At 39.7% G+C, this 23,782-nt stretch overlaps 1 protein-coding gene across 3 annotated transcripts in view; it reads left to right on the top strand.

Annotated features, from left to right (window-relative positions):
- The first annotated feature begins 12,179 nt into the window (after positions 1–12,179).
- Positions 12,180–23,782, top strand: part of MAGI3 (membrane associated guanylate kinase, WW and PDZ domain containing 3) — a 235,605-nt gene continuing 224,002 nt past the window's right edge. For all 3 annotated transcript variants that reach the window (XM_028101902.2, XM_028101903.2, XM_028101901.2), the window contains exon 1: positions 12,180–12,989. In XM_028101902.2, the coding sequence (XP_027957703.1) occupies positions 12,674–12,989 (316 nt within the window). In that variant the 5' untranslated portion in view covers positions 12,180–12,673. The remainder of the gene's footprint in view (positions 12,990–23,782) is intronic.

The following is a 23,782-nucleotide window of genomic DNA, read 5'->3' as shown; positions in this document are numbered from 1 at the left end:
TATCCAGTTTTCTCGTTTACTCAAGTAAATTTTATTTGAGTTTTATACAAAAGGACTTAAGCCAAAAGTTAACTTAAAACCTTCGTTTTTTTTCGAGTCTGAGCTATAATTCACATATAACATCGTATTAGTTTAAAGTGTACAATATATTCATTTGACATAAGTATAAAACGTGAAATGATTACCACAGTAAGTTAATGTTCATTAACTCACATAGTTACAAATTTCTTGTGATGAGAACTTTTAAGATCTATTCTTGGCAACTTTCTAATTCACAGTACAGTACTGTTAATTATCACCATGCTCTACATTACATTGCCAGAACTTATTTATAACTGGAAGTTTGTCTCTTTGACCACCTCCACTCATTTCCCCCTCTCCCGCCCCCGCTTCTGGCAACCACCAATCTCTTCTGTTTCTAGGAGTTTGTTTTTTTTTAGGTTCCACATATAAGTGAGATCATATAGTATTTGTCTTTCTGTCTGAGAAATTCTCAAGAATTCAGTTTGACACTAATATATTCAAAACTGAATTCTTGAGAATTTCTCAAGTTTTACCACCTGTTTACCTTGGCTGTTGCTCTATCAATATTCTGTAAAACCATGTTAAAATTCACTTTAAAATAACTTCCTTTTGGTACACATATAACCTCCTAGGTCAAGATAAACATGGGCTAGAATACTTTCTGTAGAACAAACACCCCAAGTCTAGAAAATTAGCTGAACCCTAAGTCTCTCCAAAAACTAATGTTGATGAAATTTCTGCCAATAGGTTTTGTTCTAGTAATTTCTTTTTTTAAAACATCAGCTTTTAGTTAAAATACAATTCAACAGGGGCACCTGGGTGGCTCAGTCGTTGGGCGTCTGCCTTCGGCTCAGGTTGTGATCCCAGGGTCCTGGGATCGAGCCCCACATTGGGGGGGGGGTCCCTGCTCAGCGGGGAGCCTGCTTCTCCCTCTCCCACTCTCCTTGCTTGTGTTCCTTCTCTTGCTGTCAAATAAGTAAAAAAAAAAAAAAATACAATTCAACAGAAAGCAAAACTATTTTTTATCTAAAATCATTAGAAGTACAAAACTGGCACCTATACAGAACTGTTGAACTGTCCGAGTGACTCCTAACCCCTCCATCTTTAGCTTCGGATAAGTAACATGCTAGTGTTTTTTATATATATAGGGTATATATACAAACATGTGTGTGTTTTCACAAAATGTTGACTCACCCATCAGATCCTCTAAAGACAGTAAGCGTTAGGTAAGGTTTCATTTCTTATCAGCATAGGCTACCTTCAAGAACCAGAAAATTCCCTAGGCCAAGTATCTCATGCCCCAAGTAGTTTGGTTTTTAAAAGATTAACCTGAGCTGAAAATACTGAACTGGTGCTCAGATGAGATTCCAGACTGGGAGACTGGATTGGGGAGTTTTATTTATCCAGCATACTCTGTGTAAGACATGGGCTAGGCCATGTGGGCCATGCAGAAGAGCAGGTCTTGATTATTTTTCTTTCTTCTCTTCCTCCTTCCCCTTCCCCTCCCCACAGTCCTTTTTGCTCCTCTTCCTACTTTTATTTGAACATAGTATTTTTATTTTTGTCTTTTTTTAAGTAATACATGTACAGCCAATCCTCGAATAACTCAAATCCTTGTGCAGTCAAAAATCTGTATATAACTTTTGACTCCCCCCAAACTTAACTAATAGCCTACTCTTGACTGGAAGCCTTGACCAATAACAGCTGTTTAACACAGTCCATATATTGTATGTGTTATATATTGTATTCTTACAATAAAGTAAGCCAGAGAAAAAAGGTTAAGAAAATAATACCCAAAGAATACAAAACTACTAATTCAGAGGGATACATGCACCCCAATGTTTATAGCAACATTATCTACAATAGCCAAATATGGAAACAGCCCATGTGTCCATTGACTGATGAATGGATAAAGAAGATATGGTGTGTATATATATATACAGTGGAATATTACTCAGCCATAGAAAAAAGTGAAATCTTGCCATTTGCAATGACCTGGATGGAGCTAGAGTGTATTATGCTAAGCAAAATAAGGCAGTCAGAGGAAGACAAATACCATATGATTTCACTCCTATGTGGAATTTAAGAAACAATTTAAGAAACAAATTATAATAGGGGGAAAAAAGAGAGAGGCAAACCAAGAAGTAGACTCTAAACTGTAGAGAACAAACTGATGGTTACCAGAGGGGAGGGGGCAGAGGGATGGGTGAAATGGGTGAGGGGGATTAAGGGGTGCACTTGTTATGATGTGCACTTGTTATGATGACCACCGGGTGTTGTATGGAAGTTGAATCACTATATTGCACACCTGAAACTAATATTACACAGTGTTAACTAACTGGAATTAAAAACTTGAAGAATTTCATAAGAGAAAATACATTTATAGTGTGTACTGTATTTATCCCAAAAAGTCTGCATATAAATGGATCCGCACAGTTCAAACCGGTTTTGTTTGAGGATCAATTGTACTTGGTAAACGTAATTCATGGTGCAAAAAGAGTATTTAGCAAAAATCATTTTTCCCTTTCAGTCTCCTAGTCACACTGCCCAGGGACAACCACAGCCATTAATTTCTCCCAGATGCTCCAGAGGACACAGGCATATATATGTGTATGCAAATATCCACCATACCTCCTTTTTAAATTCAAATAGGAGCAAACACTTCTGTACTTTAAAAAATTTATCTGGGCGCCTGGGTGGCTCAGTCGGTTAAGCGACTGCCTTCGGCTCAGGTCATGATCCTGGAGTCCCCGGATAGAGTCCCGCATCCGGCTCCCTGCTCAGCGGGGAGTCTGCTGCTCCCTCTGACCCTCTTCCCTCTCGTGCTCTCTATCTCTCATTCTCTCTCTCTCTCAAATAAATAAAATCTTTAAAAAAAAAAAATTTATCTTAAGGATCTTCCCACATCAGGATATGAAGCTCTACCTCATTCTGCACAGTATTCTGTTGAATGTATACATCACAATTCACTTAACCAGTCTCTGTTCTAGACCTTTTCTACTACATACAATCTGCAAAATACTTGCTAGTACATAAGTCTTTGGAAATTCCTAGTAGAACTGCATTGAAAATTTTAAAATTTTGATGCTGGCCTATTACTCACCAAAGAAGTGTACCAATATATAGTCCTGTCTCAACAACATATTATCAAGGTTTTTGATCCTTGGCAATGTTGTATGAAAAATGGAATTTTATTGTTATTTAAAAATTAAGTTAATGTTTTTTCATATGTTTGAAGATGGGCTTTTTCTCCTATAACTTAGCCTGTCTTTCCACTGGACTATTTTGTTTTGTTTTGCTTATTTACTAATTTATAAGAACTTTTGTATAAGAAGGAAATTTGCTTTTGTCAACAAATACTGTTCCAAGACTATAATTTTCTTTTAAACTTTGTCTGTTGTAATTGTGTTGTCATGTTCTGTCATTCGAAGTCTTTTGTAGTCAAATCTAAGAATCTTTCTTCAAGACTACTGTTTGTATCTTGATAAGAAAAGCCTTCTTCCTCCAATATTATAAAACAATTTTACCATCTTTTATTCTAAAAGTAGCTGGATATTTTTATACTTAAATATCTGATCATCTGAAATTTATTTTCAGGTAAGGAATATGGCAGGGATCAAGGATCAACATTTATTTTTTTCAGATGTCCAGTCATTTGTTCTGTAACTATTTATCGAATAATCCATCATTTCCTCACTGATAGAAAGTGTTCATTTTTAAAAAAAACTTGTTTATTGGTATGTAACTTATATGGTAAGATGTATAATCTTAAGTATACAGCTAAACTGATTTCTATATATGTTGATAAGCCTTTCAAGAACTACCCATATTAAGATCTAGAACATTGCCAGGGCCTCACAAGGTCTTCTGTGCTCCCTTCAGTCAATACTCTCTCAAAGGTAATCATAATTCTGACTTTAATCACCATGTATTAGTTTGACCTATTCTTGAAATTCTTATCAATGGAATCTGATAGTATATAATTTTGTCTGTCTTCTTTTGCTTAAAATTATGGCTATGACATTCATCCATTTTGCTGTGTGCAGATGAGTTTTATTCCTATGTTGTTGTCTAGCATTCTAAGACCGTACCGAGATTTATGTAGCTATTCTAACCTTAATGGACATTTGGGTTCCAGTTTGGGGCTATTACAAATAATTCTTGTATAGATCTTTTGGAGGGCATAAGTATTCATTTCTGTACCCAGGAGTAGAATTGTTGGATCCCAGCATATACATTTGCTAACTTTAGTAGAAACAGCCAATTTACCAAAGTGGTTGAACCAATTTACATTCTCACTGGAGTGTATGAGAATGTCCACATGTCTACATTTTTTTGCCAACACTTAATAGGGTCAGTCTTTTTCATTTTAATCATTCTGATGCAGTTGTAATAGACCACGATTTCTTAATTTGAGTATTTTGACATTTTGTTCCACTGTGAAAATGTCTTAGTATGACCACCATGGCAAAGGAAGGAGGCTAGATATGGAATATAAATATCTGAGTTCAAGTTTTGACTCTCATTTAGTGTGGAGAAACGTGGGGGTGCCCAGAGTAACCTTTCTGATTCACTAGTATATGGGAATATGATAGCTGCCTCATAGGATTATTACAAAAATTGAATTGCTGTTTTAAAATTATTATGAAGAGTAAGTGATCTAGTATAGTTAATATATCTGAAAGAATTTTGAAGGGAAAGCACTCGAGCAGACAAGTACTTATCGAGAGCCAACTATAAGCTAGGTGCTATTCTAGGCACCCGGGATAAATTAGTGAACAAAACAAAGATTGCTGTTTTTCTGGAACTTACATTCAAAGGTCGAAACAGAGAAAAAATAATATATAATTATTATGTTTATAACAAAATGATAAATGCTGTGGACAAAGGAAAGAAAAGATAAGAGAGTGAGGAGTTCTAAGAGTTAAGAGGATGTTGCATTTTTAGATAGGAAGGTAAAGTAGAGCACATTGAGAAGTGACATTTGAGCCAATGCCAAATGGAGGGAAGAGAACGAACCACACAGATATCTGGTGGAAGGGCACTCTAGGCAGGGGGAGAGCTGAGGTGAGAGCATGTCTAGCATGTTGAAAGATTTGCAAGAAGCCCAGCATAGTTGGAGTGGAGACAAGTGGGTCGGTAGGGGGCAGTAGGAAAAGAGATCAGAGAAGTAACTGGATGATGGTGGTTCTGTTGGTCATTGTAGGAACAATGGCTTTTTTTTTTTTTTTTTTTACTCTGAGTAAAATGGGGATATAATTGGTATTGAGCAAGGAGTAACATCTTGTTTATTTTTATTTTTTTTAAAGATTTTATTTATTTGACAGAGAGAGCGAGAGCAGGAACACAAGCAGGGGGAGTGGGCGAGGGAGAAGCAGGCTTCCCGCTGAGCAGGGAGCCCGATGCGGGGCTCGATCCCAGGCCTCTGGGACCATGACCTGAGCGGAAGGCAGACGCTTAAGGACTGAGCCACCCAGGCGCCCCTTATTTATTTATTTATTTTTTAAAGGATCACTGTGATTGCATGTGTCTAAGCCAGGTCTGCTGCCATAACAAAATACCATAGATTGGTGACTTAAACAACAAATTAATTTTCTCATAGTTCTAGGGACTGGAATTCGGAGAGCAGGGTGTCAGCATGGTTGGTTTCTGGTGAGAACTCTCTTCTCTCTTCCTTTTGTATGGTAGTGAAGCTCTTTAAAAACAAAGTTTGTGAGTTCCTTTATAAGTCCGGAAACAAATTCTACTTCTTAAAACAACACATCCTGTAGATTAAAAGAACAGTATGTTGCTTCACAAACTTTAAGGTCACTGTATACTTCAAGTAGATGTTACTTTCTTAAGAGATTAAAGAAAAACCTTGAACGTAGCGTTTCATCTCTCCAGGCGTGCTACTCCATAAACACAGCAAAAGAAAGAACCTGTATAAATTTAAACTTAAGTATTTTCCCCACTTTTTATTTTCTAAGTTCCTCCCTCTCACTGGGAAGGGACATTTCAACAAAGCAATTACATTTCACAGAGCTTCTCATTAAATACAACTGTAACATATTTCTTTCATTGAGATCAGTCTCAGAAATTAAAACTATAATTTCTGATTTCCACAGTGCACTTGATAAATTTTCATTTTCATTGTTTCTACCCTGGTCCATGGCACTGAGCTTTCTCGGTGGGTTCCTGTTCCAGGTTTTTATCTGGCTTCCCTGATTCCACTGTCACCCTCTTCCTTCTCCATGGATCCATCAGAACTATCAGTCTAAAATGTCAATCAGATTCTACCACTCCTCTCCTAAAAACTTCACAGTGTCTGAGGTCTCTTTGTTGGCCTGGAATGTTCAGGTCTCCAGGCTTCACTTGGCTCCCTCTTCCTTGTCATTAATGTTTCAGCAAAACTGTCACCTTCTCAAGCAGATCTGCTCCATGATATCCATCTGATGTAACCTGTGTCTTCTCCTAAATACCCATCATTTCATTCTGTTTTATCTTCTATTTTAATTATAGTACTATTACTACTGGAAATTTTCTTGATCATTTACTTGCTTTGGGTTTGCTGTTGATGGAGTTCAGGATGTGATACCCTAAAATATGGCAGCTTGGTATATTGAATATTTTAAACTGAAGCAGTTTGAGAAAATAGGAGAAGCAGTCTCTCTGACCTTCTCCCTGCCCTTCTTCTCTGAAGCAGGTCATAAGACCCTCATGGGAGAGGTGCCCTCTCCATACCTGGAGTAAAAAGGAGCATCCAGATATCCAAGATGGAGAGATATCAACAAGAATCTGAGCGAACAGAATTTGCTGAGTTTCCTGGGTTTACTACTCTCAGCTTATATTCTTTGCCCTATCACATCTTTTCATGACTTTCAACTCTTCATCAAAAACCACTCAGGTTTAATAATTTCTTCTGGTCTTTATTTCCTTACGAAGGCTCCTGTGTCACATAAAACTTATATTAAATAAAGTTGTGTGCTTTTCTTCTGTTAATGTGTGTCAGTTGAATTTTCAGACCCAGCCAGGGACCCTAACAGGGTGGAGGAAAACTTCTTCCCCTGCACTGTCTTCTTCCCCATGAAATGATGGACCTTGTAAATCTGTTCATTGCCGTAAACCAACACCTAAAACAATGCCTGTTTATAACGGGTACTCTGTTTTTTGAATGAATGTGTGCTAACTCTACTAAAGACAAAGTACCCAGACCAATGGGGGATGCACGAATGAATCAGAGATCGACACTGCTCTCAAGGATCTTGAGGTCTATTGGAAAACAAAGCACATCTCTATGCACATGTTATTAGTTCTGGAGAAGGAAGAACTGACATCCAGCTGTAGAAAATCAAGGCTGGCCTTGAGTAGGAGATTGTATTTAAGCTGAAAGTTGAAAGATAGGTATTTTGGTATTTTCTATTTCATTCAATGTTCTCTTTGTCCTGCTTTGTTAGATGAACTTGACATCTGACTGCTTAACTAACCGCCCTTTCAAAGCATGTTGGCACTGCACTTGGTTTTGAATGTTTCTCTTGTTCTGTGAATTTAGGCTGGTTTCATTTGGTCATTTGCAGGTAAGTGTGCCCATGGCCAAAAATGCACGCTTATGTATGAGACATAGTAATACAGATTTTAGACAATAAATTAGTTTGTTTAACTGAAATAAAATCTTCCATGTAACTGCTTTTGTAATTGAGCATATTTTAGCATTAGCATACAAATTAGCCCATAGACCTAGGCAAATAAAAATGCTAATAAAATGTAAAGATAGAATAGAACATTAATAGTGAATTTGGTTAGATTATTAATGTTAGACTACATTACATATATCATTTCCATAATACCAGTAAATATGGACATTTTTGTCCAAACATGAAAGATTTCGTTGACCAGAATTTTTAAAATTCAAGATAATTTTTATTATATAATCTGTGGGAAGAAAAACAGGATTAATGTTCTTCTATTCTGCAGGGAAGGCAAATACTTGTTTTATCTGTATACTCTACTTCGCCCCGATCCTCTGCCACCATCAATACTTGAGAATAACTTCATCTCAATAATGATTTGATTTACTATTACTAGAGATTTAAGTTTTTATGAAAGAAACAAGTGAGAGTATAGAAATAAATAAAATCGAACACTTCTCCCTACACGTGCCTTGCTTTGGCACCAAGCCATGCACAACTCCAGGAGCACGATCCACATGGACGCTGATGTGAGTGATGGTCCCAGAGCCGTCAGCACACAAACCGTACCACCATACAGGCACCTCTGATGGTACAGAGGAGTAAGCGAGCATGGGTCATTTCAGAAAAATTGGCAATTTATACCTGTCATTCTGAAGTTTTCGAAGTAGAAGGGTTTATTTAACTCTCATTAGGAGCACTCTGCGCAATATCATAAAACAAAACCAATTCCCCACCTTGTCAGAAGAAATATATACTAGAAGCAAATCAATGCAGTCTCTTTGTGGAGGACACTGTGGATTGCTTACCTAAAAGCCCAGTCTTCCCTTCTTCGTATTTGAAAAGAGACACACAAGGCCCTCCCCCACCCCCAAGTTCAGATATCGTGCAGCTGTGCGGTTTGTAAGACGCTGGATCTCGTTTTGAGCACCAGAGGGTGAAACTGGATAAGGGTATTTCATTAGTCTTTGTACCTTCGGTGTAGGAAAGGGCATTTGGGCCATTTTGCCCAATAAGCTGGAGGGAAAGACTTGCTTGGAGCCTTTGGGGAAAGGTTTCCTTGATTTCTGAAAAAGAAGTGGGGAAAGGAGAAAACCACTTCCCCCCTTTCCGCCTTTAGACATTACGATACTTGTGTTGGCATCTCTACAACCATCTTGGGACCTAATTCCTGTGGTATGCAGCATCTTGAAACATATCTATGTTTAACTTATGGATGGTTAGAAGTAGCTCGAAGAAACCTTGGAGATCATCAAATTCAACTGTATCATTTCTTTTTGTTAAACCAGTTTCCATATTGTTTGACTTATTAATACTCCCCAGTAGAAATCATAACTACTATTATGCAACTATTAAGTTTAGGAAGCAGTGATAAACATACATAAAATTTGATTATTTGGTTAGGTGCCATTTTACAGATAGACACTTGTAATGTGACTCTTTTAATTATGCAGTAATTCCAGAATAGTATCCTACCAGAATTAATTCACTGGCATTGGCAGCTTATTTCTAGAAGTTTTTAAAAATGGAACCTAGGCTTACTAAGATGGGTGAATTTAATACTTAGAGAGTTACAAAGGTGATGAACAATGTTTTTTGCCTTGCCATAAATATAACTAGCACAAACTAATTTATTGAATGTTTGCTTTTATGCTAGACCATATGTTAAGTGCTTCCTTGACTCAAATAGCTCCATTCAGTTCTCACAACAACTTAGCTAAGATTGTTATTATACCCCTTTCATGGATGAGGAAATGGAGTTTAGGTAAGGTTAAATAGTTTTCTCAAGATTACAAAGCTAGTAGTAGAAAAACTGGGATTTGCAGTCTGACTCCAGAGCTCAAGATCCTAATCACTGCAGTTTTCTGCCCAAGAGTCAAGATAATTTCTTGGTTGAGGCACGTGGCACACACTATTGGGTGCCTACTTGACACCTATTCTTTCTCCTCTCAAACAGAACCCCTATTTTGTTTGGGGTGACTCATGATCAACTTAATGAACTGTGGCAATCTCATTTTCTTTTTGTCACTGGGCTGCAGTGGGCATGTGACCGTTTTCTGGCCAATAAGGGAGATTCTACTGGTTGGGGTGGGGGTTACAGTCTGGGAAAGGTTATTCTCCTTCATAAAAATGGGAGCAGCACTGCCTTCCCTTCCTGCTTGTACAGTGACCTCTGAGGATGTCCTATCTGGAGCTGTGGCAGCCACATTGCAATCAAGAGGTGATAAGCTGGAGATAGAAGCCAACATGCATATGATGATAGCAGGCACAAAAAGAACTTGGGTCCCTAGTGACATGATTGTGGTGCTGAACTAACCCTGGGACTACTTAACATCTGAACCTTGTGTTAAAGATAGAATTAATGACCTTATACTTTAAGCTATTAGATATTTTGTTCCTTGTGGCCAAAAGTATCATAACGGATACAATCTGGGCAGGAAAAGACATTTTCTCAAGAGGTGCTGTGAAAGCAGATGATGTGGAGGTTATCAAGATCTCATCCAGGAATCTGTTAGTGTAGGTAATACTTAAGAAAAAAATACTCCAGCTTTGTCTCAGATCTGGGTAAATCTGAGCAATCCACATGTCTGTCCTGGATATTTCCCCCTTTTCTCTCCAGATGCAGGGTTTCCTCTTCTCTGTGTGACTGACTGAGATGGACTGCAGCAAAGGGTTCTCTTGCCCTCTGGCTTCTGGCTGGATTTGGCCACTGGGATGTACCAGCAGGAGACTGGAAGAGGGAGGTGAGTGAGATATAAATCCCCCAGCTTTCTCCTTGGGCAATTACTTAGGCTGACTGCATCCCTTGACTGAAGTTCACAGGCTCCTGTCTGGCTGCCTTTTTGGTGCTTAATTTTGGTTCCTTCCCCTCCTAAAGACCTAGGAGCTTGTAGCCCTAGGGTTCCACACTGCCGTTGTGGTTTCCCACAGCCTGCCCACATCTTGGTAAAGTACCATTTGTCTCCTGTTAGGCTCTGACTGATACAATGGTGTGAACAAAATCACTGCAGTGGTTGAAACTTGGTCCCCTCTATCTGATACATGATGAGATTCTGTGGAGTTATTCATAGTGTAAATAAGGGCTTTCCTCAACCATTAAAGGGAGACAGGAGACTATATAATTAGGAGTCACTCTGCAAAAGTAAAACAAAGTATTATAGCTCAAGAAAAGTTTCTACTTGGAGGACAAGAAATCAAAGAAGGCTACCTGGAAGAGATGGCATTTGGACTGAGGATGGTAAGATTTTTAAAAGACAAAAAGACTAGGAGAGCGTGAGTCAAGTGAGGGAAGACAGAATGCTCAGGAGTTTTTTCAAAAATTAGAGCTGGAAGGGACCGAAGATGTTCTTTATTCAATGTTAGTCCTCCCTCCACCTCCTTCACGGATGAATACACTTGAAGCTGAGATTTGGCCAAGGTCAAACAACAAGTAAGTAGCATGCAGGTCTGCTAGTTCCTGGGCTAGTTCTAATCCTACCTTCTACTTCCACATCACCCTACCTCATCTCAGGCAGTCTGTGAACTTGTCGGTCTCTCCCACTAGACTATGACCTCCTTGATGGATGTTTTCTTCATCTTTGAAACCCAGTACCTAGCACAATTTCTGACATAAAGTCATTGTTAAGATCACCAGCTACCAAAAGGTAAGCACCCACCTTCTGTGAGGTACTGTGCAGATATTGTATATGTACCTCATGAAATCTTCACAACTGCTTGGAGGGGTGTAATTATCTCCACTTTTCAGCCCAAGATGCAGCGGCTCAGAGAGGTTGTCTAATTTGCCCCAGGTCGCACAGCAGTATGCAGAACTCTATCTTACCTTCCATCATGGGCGTCCAATAACATTTGCTGAATGAGTGAATGAACGAACAAGAGTGCAACCGATCGGTTGTGACAGGCCACCCTGGAGAGCCCGCCACCTCGGGCAGTAGACTCGGCTCGTCGTCTCCCCTCTAAAGTACACCCTCTCTTGGAAGCGCCGCGTGCAGGCTCCGGGGCTCCACCCCCTACTCCGTCCGGCTCTCCAGCCACGCCTCCACCTTGGAGTTCTCTTCGCTCTTCCGTGTCCGAGTTTTCGCTTGGCTCCAGCCGCCGTAAGGAGGGCCTCTCTCGGCCCTGCGATGTGTGGCCAGTTCCATTCCCCTGCCCCTCCCTTCGGCCTCCCTCACTCTTCAAACTTCTTTTTTCCACCCTCTTTAAACTTCACTCATCCTAGTTGCCCGCCTTCTCCACTCCCACCGACCAATAGGTGGTCCTCACTCTCGCTTAGGATCCGCCCCCTACCCGCTGGGGGCCAATCCCCGGCGAGGGAGACGAGTGCTGGGGCTCGTTCCCAAGCGCCTGGCCTGTGACGGCAGCGCGCCGGGCGCCGCGCGGCAGGAGGGGGCGGGGCTCTGGATGAGGGATGGGCGAGGGCGGGGGGAAGGGAAGAGGGAGGTGGAGGAGGTTGCGGCGGGTTTGAAAGCGGCAGTTTCCTGGCAGCTTGGGCAGGCGTTGGTCTCCGCGCTCCAGCTCCGCAGCGGCCACGATCGATCCTGCGACGGGTCTACGCGCGCTTCTGCGCGCCCCCGACGGATTTTTCCCGTTCCGGCTCTTCCCTGTTCACCTCCCCGCCCCCCTGTTTCTGTCTTTCCCGCCGCTCCGGCGCGGAGCCCGGGGGCCAGCCGGCGGCCGTGACCCCGCCCGAAACCCCTCTGGAGCTGCCCGGGGACAGTTCCCCTCCCTTTTCTTCAGCCTAGCCCGGGGTGGTCCTCGCGGAGCCCGTCAGCCCCGGGGAGCGCAGCCGGGAGGGGCGTCCGAGGGGCGTCTCGGGGCTTGGAGCAGCCCAGCCCTAGCAGGCTGCGGTCGGGGGTGGGGGCGCCGGAGCGTCGAGGCCCCCTCGCCGGGCTGCACGGGCCGCCGGGCCCCCAGGCTGAGAGGGGGCCGGAGCGGCGCCCCCGCCGCCCGCGCGGGGTCTCCCCCATGGTGCAGCGGGGTTCGGGATGTCGAAGACGCTGAAGAAGAAGAAGCACTGGCTCAGCAAGGTGCAGGAGTGCGCTGTGTCCTGGGCCGGGCCCCCGGGCGACTTGGGCGCCGAGATCCGGGGCGGCGCGGAGCGCGGCGAGTTCCCTTACCTGGGGCGGCTCCGGGAGGAGCCCGGCGGGGGCACCTGCTGCGTAGTCTCGGGCAAGGCGCCCAGCCCTGGGGATGTGCTGCTGGAGGTGAACGGGACGCCTGTCAGCGGGCTCACCAACCGGGACACTCTGGCTGTCATCCGCCACTTCCGAGAGCCCATCCGTCTCAAGACTGTGAAGCCAGGTACGCCAGCCCTGCCTTTCTGTTTCGGGGCTTGGAGGGGGAAGTCGGGGTGGGCGTCCTGGAAGCGGCGGCCACTCCTCATCGCTTATCGCCCTGGGTAATCTTAGACTTCCAGGGTGCGCCGGACTCCCTGGCGCGGGGGAGGGGTGGCGGTGGTGATTCCCATTTTGCTGATAGGAAAACTGAGCTCTGGTTTGGCGGGGCTGCTCTGCAAGCTGTCATAGTATTGCAACCAGAAGCTGGGTTTCCTAGATTTGTAGCCCCGTCCTACCGAGAGTTTCTGACCAGAGAGAAAAAAAAAAACAAAAACAAACAAACAAAAAACCCAGCCTTTTCAGCTGCTCCCCTGTGTGGAAAAGGTCCTCACGATTCTTTGGACGTCTTACGCATTTTCTAATAGGGAAAGAGGTTTTGTACTACTGAGGCACTTGGTGCCAAGGTTACCACCTAGTGTACTTAGAAGGGCTTAGCTGCTTCGGTGTTGCTTACACGCTAGCAACACCTTAGAGCTGAGAGCCTAACTCCGTTCAGGTGGTTTCAGATGTCTGGGTACAGACGCTGTACAATATATGTGGCCGAGTAGTGTGTTCTTCCCGGGAGCTGTTAGTCTGAGCTTCGGAAGAAGACCTAGGTGTCTCTTCGGAGTAAAATCTTTTCTAAATCTCTGATTTTACACACATTTTGTAGAAGTGGTGGTGGGTAAAACGGACCTCCGTTGCCCTGGTGTCTTTTATGCAAGTCAGATCTACTGCAAAGCACGTTACATTTATGTTTCAGAGCATTGATCAGATTGCGTACAGTGAAATCTGATAGTATGCAATGGTTCTTATGTATTTGTTATCTACAGCATTGTTGGTCGGTTCAGCGTTGGTTAGAAGGTGGCTCTGTTTTCTGAGATGCCTGTAGGAGAGGGAATTATCACAACGTTATTAGAAATCAAACTAGTTTCGCTCAGTGTGCTCTACTGAATATATAGTGCATCAAAATATAATGGGCTGTTTAATTGTGACTTGGGCTGGAGCAATCAGTCCAGACCTTCGCTGCAAAATGCTAGAAAATTCGGGAGAAAAATTTAACATGTTCTCTCCCTCACAGTGTTTTTTTCTTTCTCAGCAGCTCACTTTGAAAATTTCTCTTTCGTAGTCCTTGGGCTTAATGGGGACTGATGGTTTGTGGTGCAATATACATATGTGTGAGTATTGTGGGTGTATACACACGCACTCACATGTCTCTGCAAATCTGAAATTAAGATTTTCTTCATGCGGTCTGTTTCATCATATTCATTTTAAGCTTACAGTTTATGTAAGGTTTTCTTTTTTATTGCTAATTTAAAAAACTTTGGCAGACTTTAAACATCTTTTTCTGTATAGTTTTGCAAATTAAGAAATTCTTAACTCAAACTTTCAGAGCCATATGTGAAAGGTGGAGGAAAGGTTTTGGGGGCTGTAATTTAGTGAGTCAGGCACTGTCTGTAATATGCAAAAAAACCATATAATACACGGTTTACTAGTGTAGGTGCCATTTAGTTCAAATCCCCTGAGTCAGGGAATAATGAGAACATCTGCATCATTGTGTTTTGTTTTGATTAGTTGGGGGCATAAATGAGAATGTAACTGTTATTTTCAAAAATAGTTTAAGATTTAATAGGTTGAGGAAGTCAATATAGTCTCAAAGTATTGTAATTCTTTTAGAAGACTGGGAAGATCTTTAATATTAGTCTGATCTGCATGTTATATATTTCTCAACGTTTATAGCAAATTTAAGAAAATAATTCGAAGTTTAGAGTGTATTCAGTAATATAGATTAGCTGTGTTGAATAAACATCATATGCCCCAGAATGTAGTTGACATTTCTGTAGTAATAAAATTTTTCCCTCTTGACAAGTGCACGTACTTTCCTACTTTAAATGTTTAGCCAAAAAAGGGAATAATTTATATTAATGGGTTTAGCATATTTTCTGATCATTAATAATAAAAGTTCTGAATACTACACTTATTTTTTTTAAAGATATGCTCTGCTTCAGTAATTTCTAAAGGATACCACTATGTGTCCTCTAAGATTATTATTCTCGTTTCTAAGTAAGTTGTAATTTAAAAATCTTAATTTCTCAAAGAATAGTATTCTTAGTTTCTTAATAGCCTCATGTTAAGCATTCCATGAAATGGCTTTCTTAAATGGCTTTGCTTAAACAACATTTGTTATAAAATAGCAGGATTTTTGCAGGTTAAACCCAAGACTTCAAATATTAGAAATTAAGGAACTAGAAGAGGTTATTCCTAGAACTCTGGGTGTGATTAAAAACAGCATAAATATCATCTCTGGAGGAGCCAAGGATTCCATACTGTTAGGCTTAAATTTGAAAAGTATGAAAATACAAAGTAAGGAAATTTAAAAAGGAATTTGCTCTGCACGTTGCTTTTTTTTATTTTATCTAAACTTTGTGAGCAAAATGGATTTTCCATTTTAATAAGGAATTGCAAAGTACTTTTCACTGTCTCTTGTCTTGATTAGTAACTCTTTGTAAAACTATATTCATAACATTTAGAAACTAGTACAGTGCAAGAGTATATTTAACATTTCTGTAGGATGTAATATTAGTGTGGAATGATCTCGCATTCATTGTCTTCTGACAAAGTCCATGGCAAAAGGATGAGTATGGATCCTTCCTAGCTTTCTCCTTTTTTGTCTAGTGCATGCTAAGGGGAGCTCAGCCAAAGCCAGCATCAACACCTGGATGATTTAAGGAAGGTTCTCTCTGGCAGTGACTGTCTTCAGTTTTGATTTGAGCTTTAGTATTTTTTTTTCTTACTTGCAAATTCCATTAAAGATTATAACAACAACAACAACAATATCTCTTTAATATATGGTTCCTAATCCTGAGCTTTTCTTGAGAGAATTAGGGAATTTCTTACTGGAATCTTATTCTTACTTAGTATTCACATAGTACGTAGCAGTCAGTACATTCCTGCTTCAAGGACAGTCTTTAGTTCTACTTAGTCCTTGGCGCAACTGATCACCTGTTTCTTAAGTACAACCCTGCCTTTTTTCTTCCTTCCTTCCTTCCATTCTTTTTCTTTTTCTTTTTCTATTTGTTTTTCTTTTTCTTCTTTCTTTTCTTATCTGCAGAGAGAAAAGTTTTCAATTGAATTTGATCTTTGTAGTTTCACAGTAGTAAAGGAAGTTAAACTTTGGACCTCTGATGAAATTGTTTCACGATCTAGTCCTGTGACCTGGATTAGTTTCTTTGATTTTATTTCGGAGCATATTTTTAAGCAATTTCTTTTCTGGTTAATGATAGAAGTAGTTAATTTTGTTCTAAAATTCTCCGGACTATGAATGTACAGACTTTTATGGAATATTCACGTCTTCATATACTTTTAAACACGTATATCAGTGGTTGCAAATTATGTGGATTGTATTCCAGAGATTAAGTATTGATACATTAAGAACATGAAACCATTGGCTACTGCGTTATTATGCACAGTGCTTTCAACTACCTTAAGTCTGCTATTGTATCTAAAGATGAAAATCATGAGGAACAATGTTATTGTTTAAACAAAAACTAATTTGAAATAGATCTTGTTTAATGCCAGTTAATCATTGGTCAAAGTTTGCCACTGACTCTTTGAGACATCTGACTTATAGAAGAATTTTGTTAAAATGAGCACATTCCTAGAAATCCATTCCCCATTGGTGAAGAAACATTACTAGAAGCTTTTAAGTAAGGGTGTTTATGTTATGCCAATAATGAATAACTTTACCCCTTTCTTTTAACTTTTGGGTCTTTTTGTCTTTTTGGTTTAATGGGTAATTTGGAACTTGTGCGTTTTGTTTAAGTGGTTGTCATATTTGAAGAAGGGAAGGGTGAGAGAAATTAGAGTTTAATTGATAGCCTCCTAGGTTTCCAATACAAAAAATTTCTTTTTTAACAATAGAAACCTAGAGATGGGGTGAGGCAGCCTCTTTGTTAGGGAAAACCCGTTAAATTTTGATAAACCTTAAATTGGAAACTTTCCTGTCCTCTTAAAATTTGGTAGCAATTTTTTGGGTCTAAAATTGGTCTCAAGTAACTCAAGTAACTTCAGGTTCTGGACTCTATTCATTGAAACCTTCAGTTCATGTGAATAATGGGTTTATGTCATAGAGGCAGAAGAAACACTTAATAATTGGCCCTTTTCAGTTTTCAGATCATTTTTATTTTATTCAGCTGAATGCTGAAACTGATTTTCATGGAACATAACTGTGTTCCTGGGGAATATAAATTGTCTTTCCTCTGAGATCCTGGGATGTACTTTATAAAACCTCTCATAAGAGACAAATTTCAGTGTGTGTGTGTGTGTGTGTGTGTGTGTGTGTGTGTGTATGTTTCTTGGTCTCTAATTTATGTAAAATGATGGTAAAACAAATCTACATTTGCTCCAGTATCTGACTTGTGAAGTCACTGCATAATGTTCTCAGGTGAATAGTTTCATATAATATCTTTACTATATAACCTCTAAGTGCTTTATAAATTTTGTGAGCACTTAGGAGTTTGGGGAGTGTCTTTTAGGAGAATTTCATTTTTATGAACCACTTCAGTATTAGGTACCAATTCCAAACTCTGCCAATTCCTAAGTCAGTTTTTGGTGGTTTGTGATTTGACAGAGGATAAATGTTTTGGTATTGAAGACTAGAACTGTGACCCTTTTAATTAATTAAGCACTTTTGTTTCCCCTCTGAATTTTTGAGGAATAATTTCCTTCCAGTACTACATTTTGGCAGAGAGAATGAATGCCTTTTATTTAAAACTGCTCCTAAGGGTAAGATTTTCAGTGGCTCAGAGGCTAGTGTTATGAGAGATGTGTTTGTCGGGAAGACTCTTGCTCTTCTCCTTGAAAGAATATTATTTAGAATGTTTCCCCCAAAAGGTGGCTTATTTTACTTTATAAAGAGAAAACAAAAAGTTTAATTACTGGCACACATTCATTCCCTCAACAGCCATTTGGTGGTGTAGCCATGTGAGCTAGCACTGGCAATATAAAAACAGATATAAAAATGAATCAGAAATGATCTCTCTGTCTTCGGGAAACTCACCCTTTAATGGGAGCTTAAGGTTTCGTTGGCAAAGAATACCTGTAGTAGGAGTTTTACGTTTTTCACTCTTCTAGTACTTAAAACTCTAGACAAGTTTGAGTATGAATTTTGGTGGAAGCTAGACTAACTGGTTGCCAAGCACAAATGTTCTAAAAAAGGGGTGTGGGACTGCTTCTTAGGATTTGGGTTTCCAAGTCATTACAAAAAGAGGGAAATCAAATATAAACACAATTATCTTTTGAATAGCCCTTAAATTGCCCTCAAAATGCATTGTATCTGTGTTTTATTCACAATGTATTTTATAAATTCTGTTTGTATTGTACCATTTCTAGGACGAGTTCTTTTTGCCTGTTTACCCCCCCACGTTGGAACCAATTGCTCTGTTTTGGTTGAACACCAGATGAAATAGTTTGCTTGCATTAAAGAGAGGTTTTTTTGTTTTTGTTTTTTAATAAAACCCATCTTTTAATTTTAAGAAATTATCCTCATCTGGGTGTGCATAGTGAATTTGTAGAAGTTAAATGTGCCCATGAGGTGAAGGAAAGCTTTCATTCCTTTTTGTGTCTTGTTAGGGTCCTTGCCTCGTGCCCTGATTTTCTGCCTTGGCTAGCTGAGGAGAGAACTGTGAAGAGTTTTGAACTTAGCCTGGCTTTGAGAGATGGATAGGTTTTGGTTGAGAGAAATTAGTATCCTCTCAGTAGTATGTAAGAAAGGAGGAGGAAAAACATGGGGCAAGAGTGTTCAATATAGGGGCGCCTGGGTGGCTCAGTTGTTAAGTGTCTGCCTTCGGCTCAGGTCATGGTCCCAGGGTCCTGGGATCGAGCCCCGCATCGGGCTCCCTGCTCCACAGGAAGCCTGCTTCTCCCTCTTCCGCTCCCCCTGCTTGTGTTCCCTCTCTCGCTGTGTCTCTCTCTGTCAAATAAATAAATAAATAATCTTAAAAAAAAAAAAAAAAGAAGAGTGGTCAATACAGATAGGTCTTCAGTATACTTCATCTCAATTGTGTATGTGTATAAAACCTTGTTTTGTATAAATGCACAAAATCCGCATTATAGAATAATTGGAAAATGGAGAATCATTAATTGTTTAAATATGTAGGTAGTTCTAATATGAATTGTCTTATATAAAGTTTTTTTTTTAATTGGGACTTGAAATGCTTTTTCTTCTAGAAATAATGCTAGTAAAGCGCCTAATGCCATTTCTACCTTCAGCCTTATTCAACTCACAATGTAATCAGTATTTTTATTTAACCCAAAATGTAGCTGAAATATTACTAGTAGTACTGTGCTTTATGGTAATAGGCTTTCTTGTGTTGCCTTGGAAGCCTAGCCAATTTTATAGGAAAATGCAATTTGCTAGTCTAGTAAAAAGAGAACTGGAAAATAGATTTCCACCTTAACTCCCCCTTCTCTTTTGTTAGAGTCGCAGTTGACTAGCTTCCGAGAAAAGGGTAGCACCATTATATTTTCATCCCCATCCCCCGACCCCCAGCCTTAGCAATGTGTCCTGATGCAGCTACTCTGCAGTGTTTCCCAGGAGCTGTTTTGCCTGCCCCCCCCCCAATTTCAGTCATCCCCTCATGGCCAGGGGAGCATGAATTACATTTTGAGGACCATAATTTGACTTGTAATAGCTGAGAAAGGACAGACGGTGCTCGTAAATTGTAAGGTACCTTGTTTTAGTAATACTTATGCTGGAGATATTGTTTTAGAGATTCAGAAATATAGAGGGTTAAACTTTTTGCTATAATGTATTTGGAGTTTAGGGGTTTAAAAAATATTACGGAATGCATATTGGAAGGACATTTTTCTTCAAATTTATTAGAATTAGCATCTATTCTATTTGGAGGCTGTCCTTGTCTTGGGTATGCATTATGAACAGTAACTGATCTATTTAATTAAAACTCTCCAGTATCTTAGGTTCTTTGCTATTTTTTTTTGAGATAATTTTAAACACATAATTATTTTTCTTGCTTCCAGGAAGTTTGTGAGCAGGTACCCTGTTTCTCGTTGTTCTGATTGGGAATTATATGTGACTATGAAAAATATTTTTGTTTTCCTTTTAAGGAATTTATTTATTTTAGAGAGAGAGAGAGTGTGTGAGCAAGGGGAGGGGCAGAGGGAGAGGGAGAGAGAGAAAATCTCAAGCAGACTCATTGCTGAGTGCTGAGCCTGACACGGAGCTCAATCTCATGAGCTGAGATCGTGACCTGAGCCAAAATCAAGTTGGACACTTAACCAACAGAGCCACCCAGGCGCCCCCCCCCCCCCCGTGGGGTTATTTATATCCACATGATGACATTTAACAGTTTTATGGAATGAAAATACTCTGAAAGGGAAAAAGGAAGTATTTATTAATAAATGCTTTATTTCTGACCTTCAAATAGAATTAAGTGAAATTGGCTTTTTTCCCTTTAATAAAATAACTAAAAAAAATCCCTTTTAATGGAGTAGCCCTAGAGATCTCTTACTCTTTGTATGTGGTTATCTAGTTTACAACAGGTATCTGGTGATAATGTAGGTCAGATCTCATCAGGAAGGGAAAAAAAAATCCTAATTCACATGTCAGTTTCTGTGTTTGTAAGGATTCTGTAGCAAGTGATAGGAACTACTGAGGTTAATCTAGGCTAGGAAGTTTATTGGCTTACATACATGAAAACCCACCCCTAGGGCTATAACAGCTAAATTCATGCTCTCAAGTGATGGTTATTGGGACTATCACTTGGCTCTTTTCCTCTGAGTTGACTTCTTTTTCAGCTCAGCTCTCAGTGTAGCAAGAAAGGTAGCTCTGAACCCCCAAGTCATACGGAGTCCTTAAAGCCTCTCATCTTTGTTCTGGAATCCAATAACGAAATTTCATGCGGGGACTTTGTGCCCATCTCTTGGACCAGTTGTAAAGAGAGGGCAATGGGGTATCATGATTGGCCAGGCCTGAGTGACATGTCTACTCTTGCAGTTGGGTATAGAAAGCACAGTGTGATTAATAACTGTCCTAGAACCCCAGGAGATAAGGGATGGGTAGTTCCTCAAAAGATGAGATGCTGGGGAGACAACACTACAGGAAATGGCCTCTTTTAAAACATTTAATCTCTCCTGCTTTGAAGCCAACAGCAGTACACAGTTGTCATAAAGCTATCATTTTTTAAAAACCAGATATTGACTATAGACCAAAACTGAGGCACTGATTTTACTTAGTTTACTTAAGTAATATAATTTTTGAAGTTTTTAATCTAAAGGCTGCTTTTATCCAAATGCTTTTTTCCTGGGGCGCCTGGGTGGCTCAGTTGGTTAAGCATCCGACTCTTGATTTCTCTTCAGGTTATGATATCAGGGTCGTGGGATTGAGCCCTGCATCAGGCTCTTTACTCAGCGGGGAGTCTGCTTGAGATTCTCTGTCTCCTTCTCCCTCTGCTTCTCCCCTCTCCCTGCACATGTGTGTTTGCGTGTGTTCCCTCTCTCAAATAAATAAATCTTAAAAAAAGATATCAACATCTCAATTTTTTAATGTGTGCAATTAAAAAGTACTGCTTGTAGTTTTCCAGTATTCTTTAACATCAAGATTTTCTAAGTCAGTGCTGCTTGTTCTTAGGCGGATAGGATACTTTGGAGGATCATTTAATTATCTTTGGCTTTGAGAAACTGATTATTGATCTAGTTAATGCAATTTTTTGAATTTAATATTCTTGGACCATTTTGAAGATGAAATTCTAAAATAATTGCTTTCCAGGATGTTTTGCTGTTTATTTATTTATTAATTAATTTAAAATAGGTTTCATGCCCATCGTGGAGCCCGATGTGGGGCTTGAACTCTCCACCCTGAGATCAAGACCTGAGCTAAGATCAAGAATCTGAGGCTCAACTCAGCCACCCAGGTGCCTGCAGGATGTTTTGCTTTTAAGACAATGGTCTTTTTAAATATAAATTGAGGCTGCATTTTTATTGCATTATTTCTAAGCGTTCTCTAATAATACCTTTTAACCATGATCTCATGGAAGTCAAACATAAACGGCTTCACTGACTCTTTGAAACACTGTTTAAGTGTGTAATGTGGTGTCTGTTTAATCACCTAAAAAGTTATTTGGCAGACACTAGGATAAAATCTGACCACCTCTGTTTTTTCCTTCCTCCACTGGAGGAAGGTACTTGGAGTAGAGGTGGAGGGTTGAGAGGGATGGGTACTCTGAATATCTTTTCACACTGTTTTTATATTCTTGATTACCAGATGAGTATCTTCAACTTCAGTACCATGAAAACAAGTTTAATATCAACCTTCAGTTTATGTATGACATGCATGGTAGGAGTTTTGCAGTTTGGCTCAGTGTTGTCTGGTAGTTTGTATCTTTAGTGAATGTTAAATATTGTTAAATTATTCATAAATATGCTATTGTACATCAAAGCCAACATTCACGGAATTGGGTGTGATTCATCAAAAATCATAGCATGACTGTATTTTTAGATTAGTGTATGTCTGTCTTGGGATGTCTTTAAACCATATTTGGAAAATCACTGCTTCTATTGCAGAAGCCTATATTATTAGCGTTCTCCAGTATTAATTCCATACATTGATTAATTAAGCCACGAAAACTGTTAAAATAATACCATTTCCTTATTTCTGCTCACAGAACTGTATCTTATCCCACTTCTGTAGCTTTGGGCAAAAGGACATTTGTTAAAATATTATTAATTTTAGCTAAGGATACTTTTCACGAGTTTCAGTTTTTTTAGTTAGAATGTCCAGACTACTTAATTTAATTTCCTTAGATTTAGAATTGCCAACTAGAGCTATCTCATAGTGAAATGCTGGTGAATGAAATGACACATCAGCCTTCCTTTGGCGGTGACTCTTAAGTTGGCAGCCTTGCTCTGAGTGTAATAGGAATATTCTGACTTGGGGACTTGTCTCGATAATACTAGCTGCCATTTACTGAGTAAGAATCATATGTCTGTACATTATACACCCATCTCATTTGGTTTATAAGGATGTATATGTTGGCATACATGTGTTCCTGTAAAGAAATTTATATGTTGTCATTCTCCGTGAGTCAGGCATCATCCTCTCCCTTTTATGCATGAGAAAACCAAGGTCCAGAACCCCAAAGGTCACAGACTCACCTGGAGGACTGTGAACTGAAGCAGCTTTGAGTCTTCCTTCTTCGCTTTTCAGATAGAACATTATTTCTTTGTGTCTGAAAATCTGCCTTCCTTTTTCTCTATTAAAAGGAAAAACCCCCACAATTCTGAACTGTTTGAGTGGGTGTTAAAATGCAGTAAAACATTGGGCAAGTACTTAAAATAAAAGCTTCCTTGCTTGGCTCTGTTTCTAAACAAAGTTTGCAGCAGTGTGGCTTAATCTGTGTAGCTGAATTGCCCGATGGAGGACTTACCAATTACCCATCAAACAGAAAGTTAGCATTAATTCTTGCCACCTTTGGTAAGATAATGTTTCCAGCTGTTCTCTGTAAAAGCCTGGATACTCTGAGGGTAGATATACTTGGGAAAATTGTATACTTGATATTGCAAATAAGATCTTGTTCTCATATTTCCTGTCCACTCACTCTATAATTGACTCATCAGGAAGGTGTTTGTTAGCACGCTTATCTTGAGACAGGTGGCCTAAAAATGTTCCGATGAATGTAAGAATGAATAAATTTTGGAACTAGGAATTTTTTTTCTAAGTCTGAAGCCTCTGTTCAAAGTATACTTTGCTTTTAAATAAAATGT

Source organism: Eumetopias jubatus, unplaced genomic scaffold (assembly GCF_037043125.1).
Source record: "Eumetopias jubatus isolate StellerSeaLion01/CBP00866 unplaced genomic scaffold, mEumJub1_p1.0 scaffold_4, whole genome shotgun sequence".
NCBI lineage: Eukaryota > Metazoa > Chordata > Mammalia > Carnivora > Otariidae > Eumetopias > Eumetopias jubatus.
This window is presented reverse-complemented; position numbering and strand designations above follow the sequence as displayed.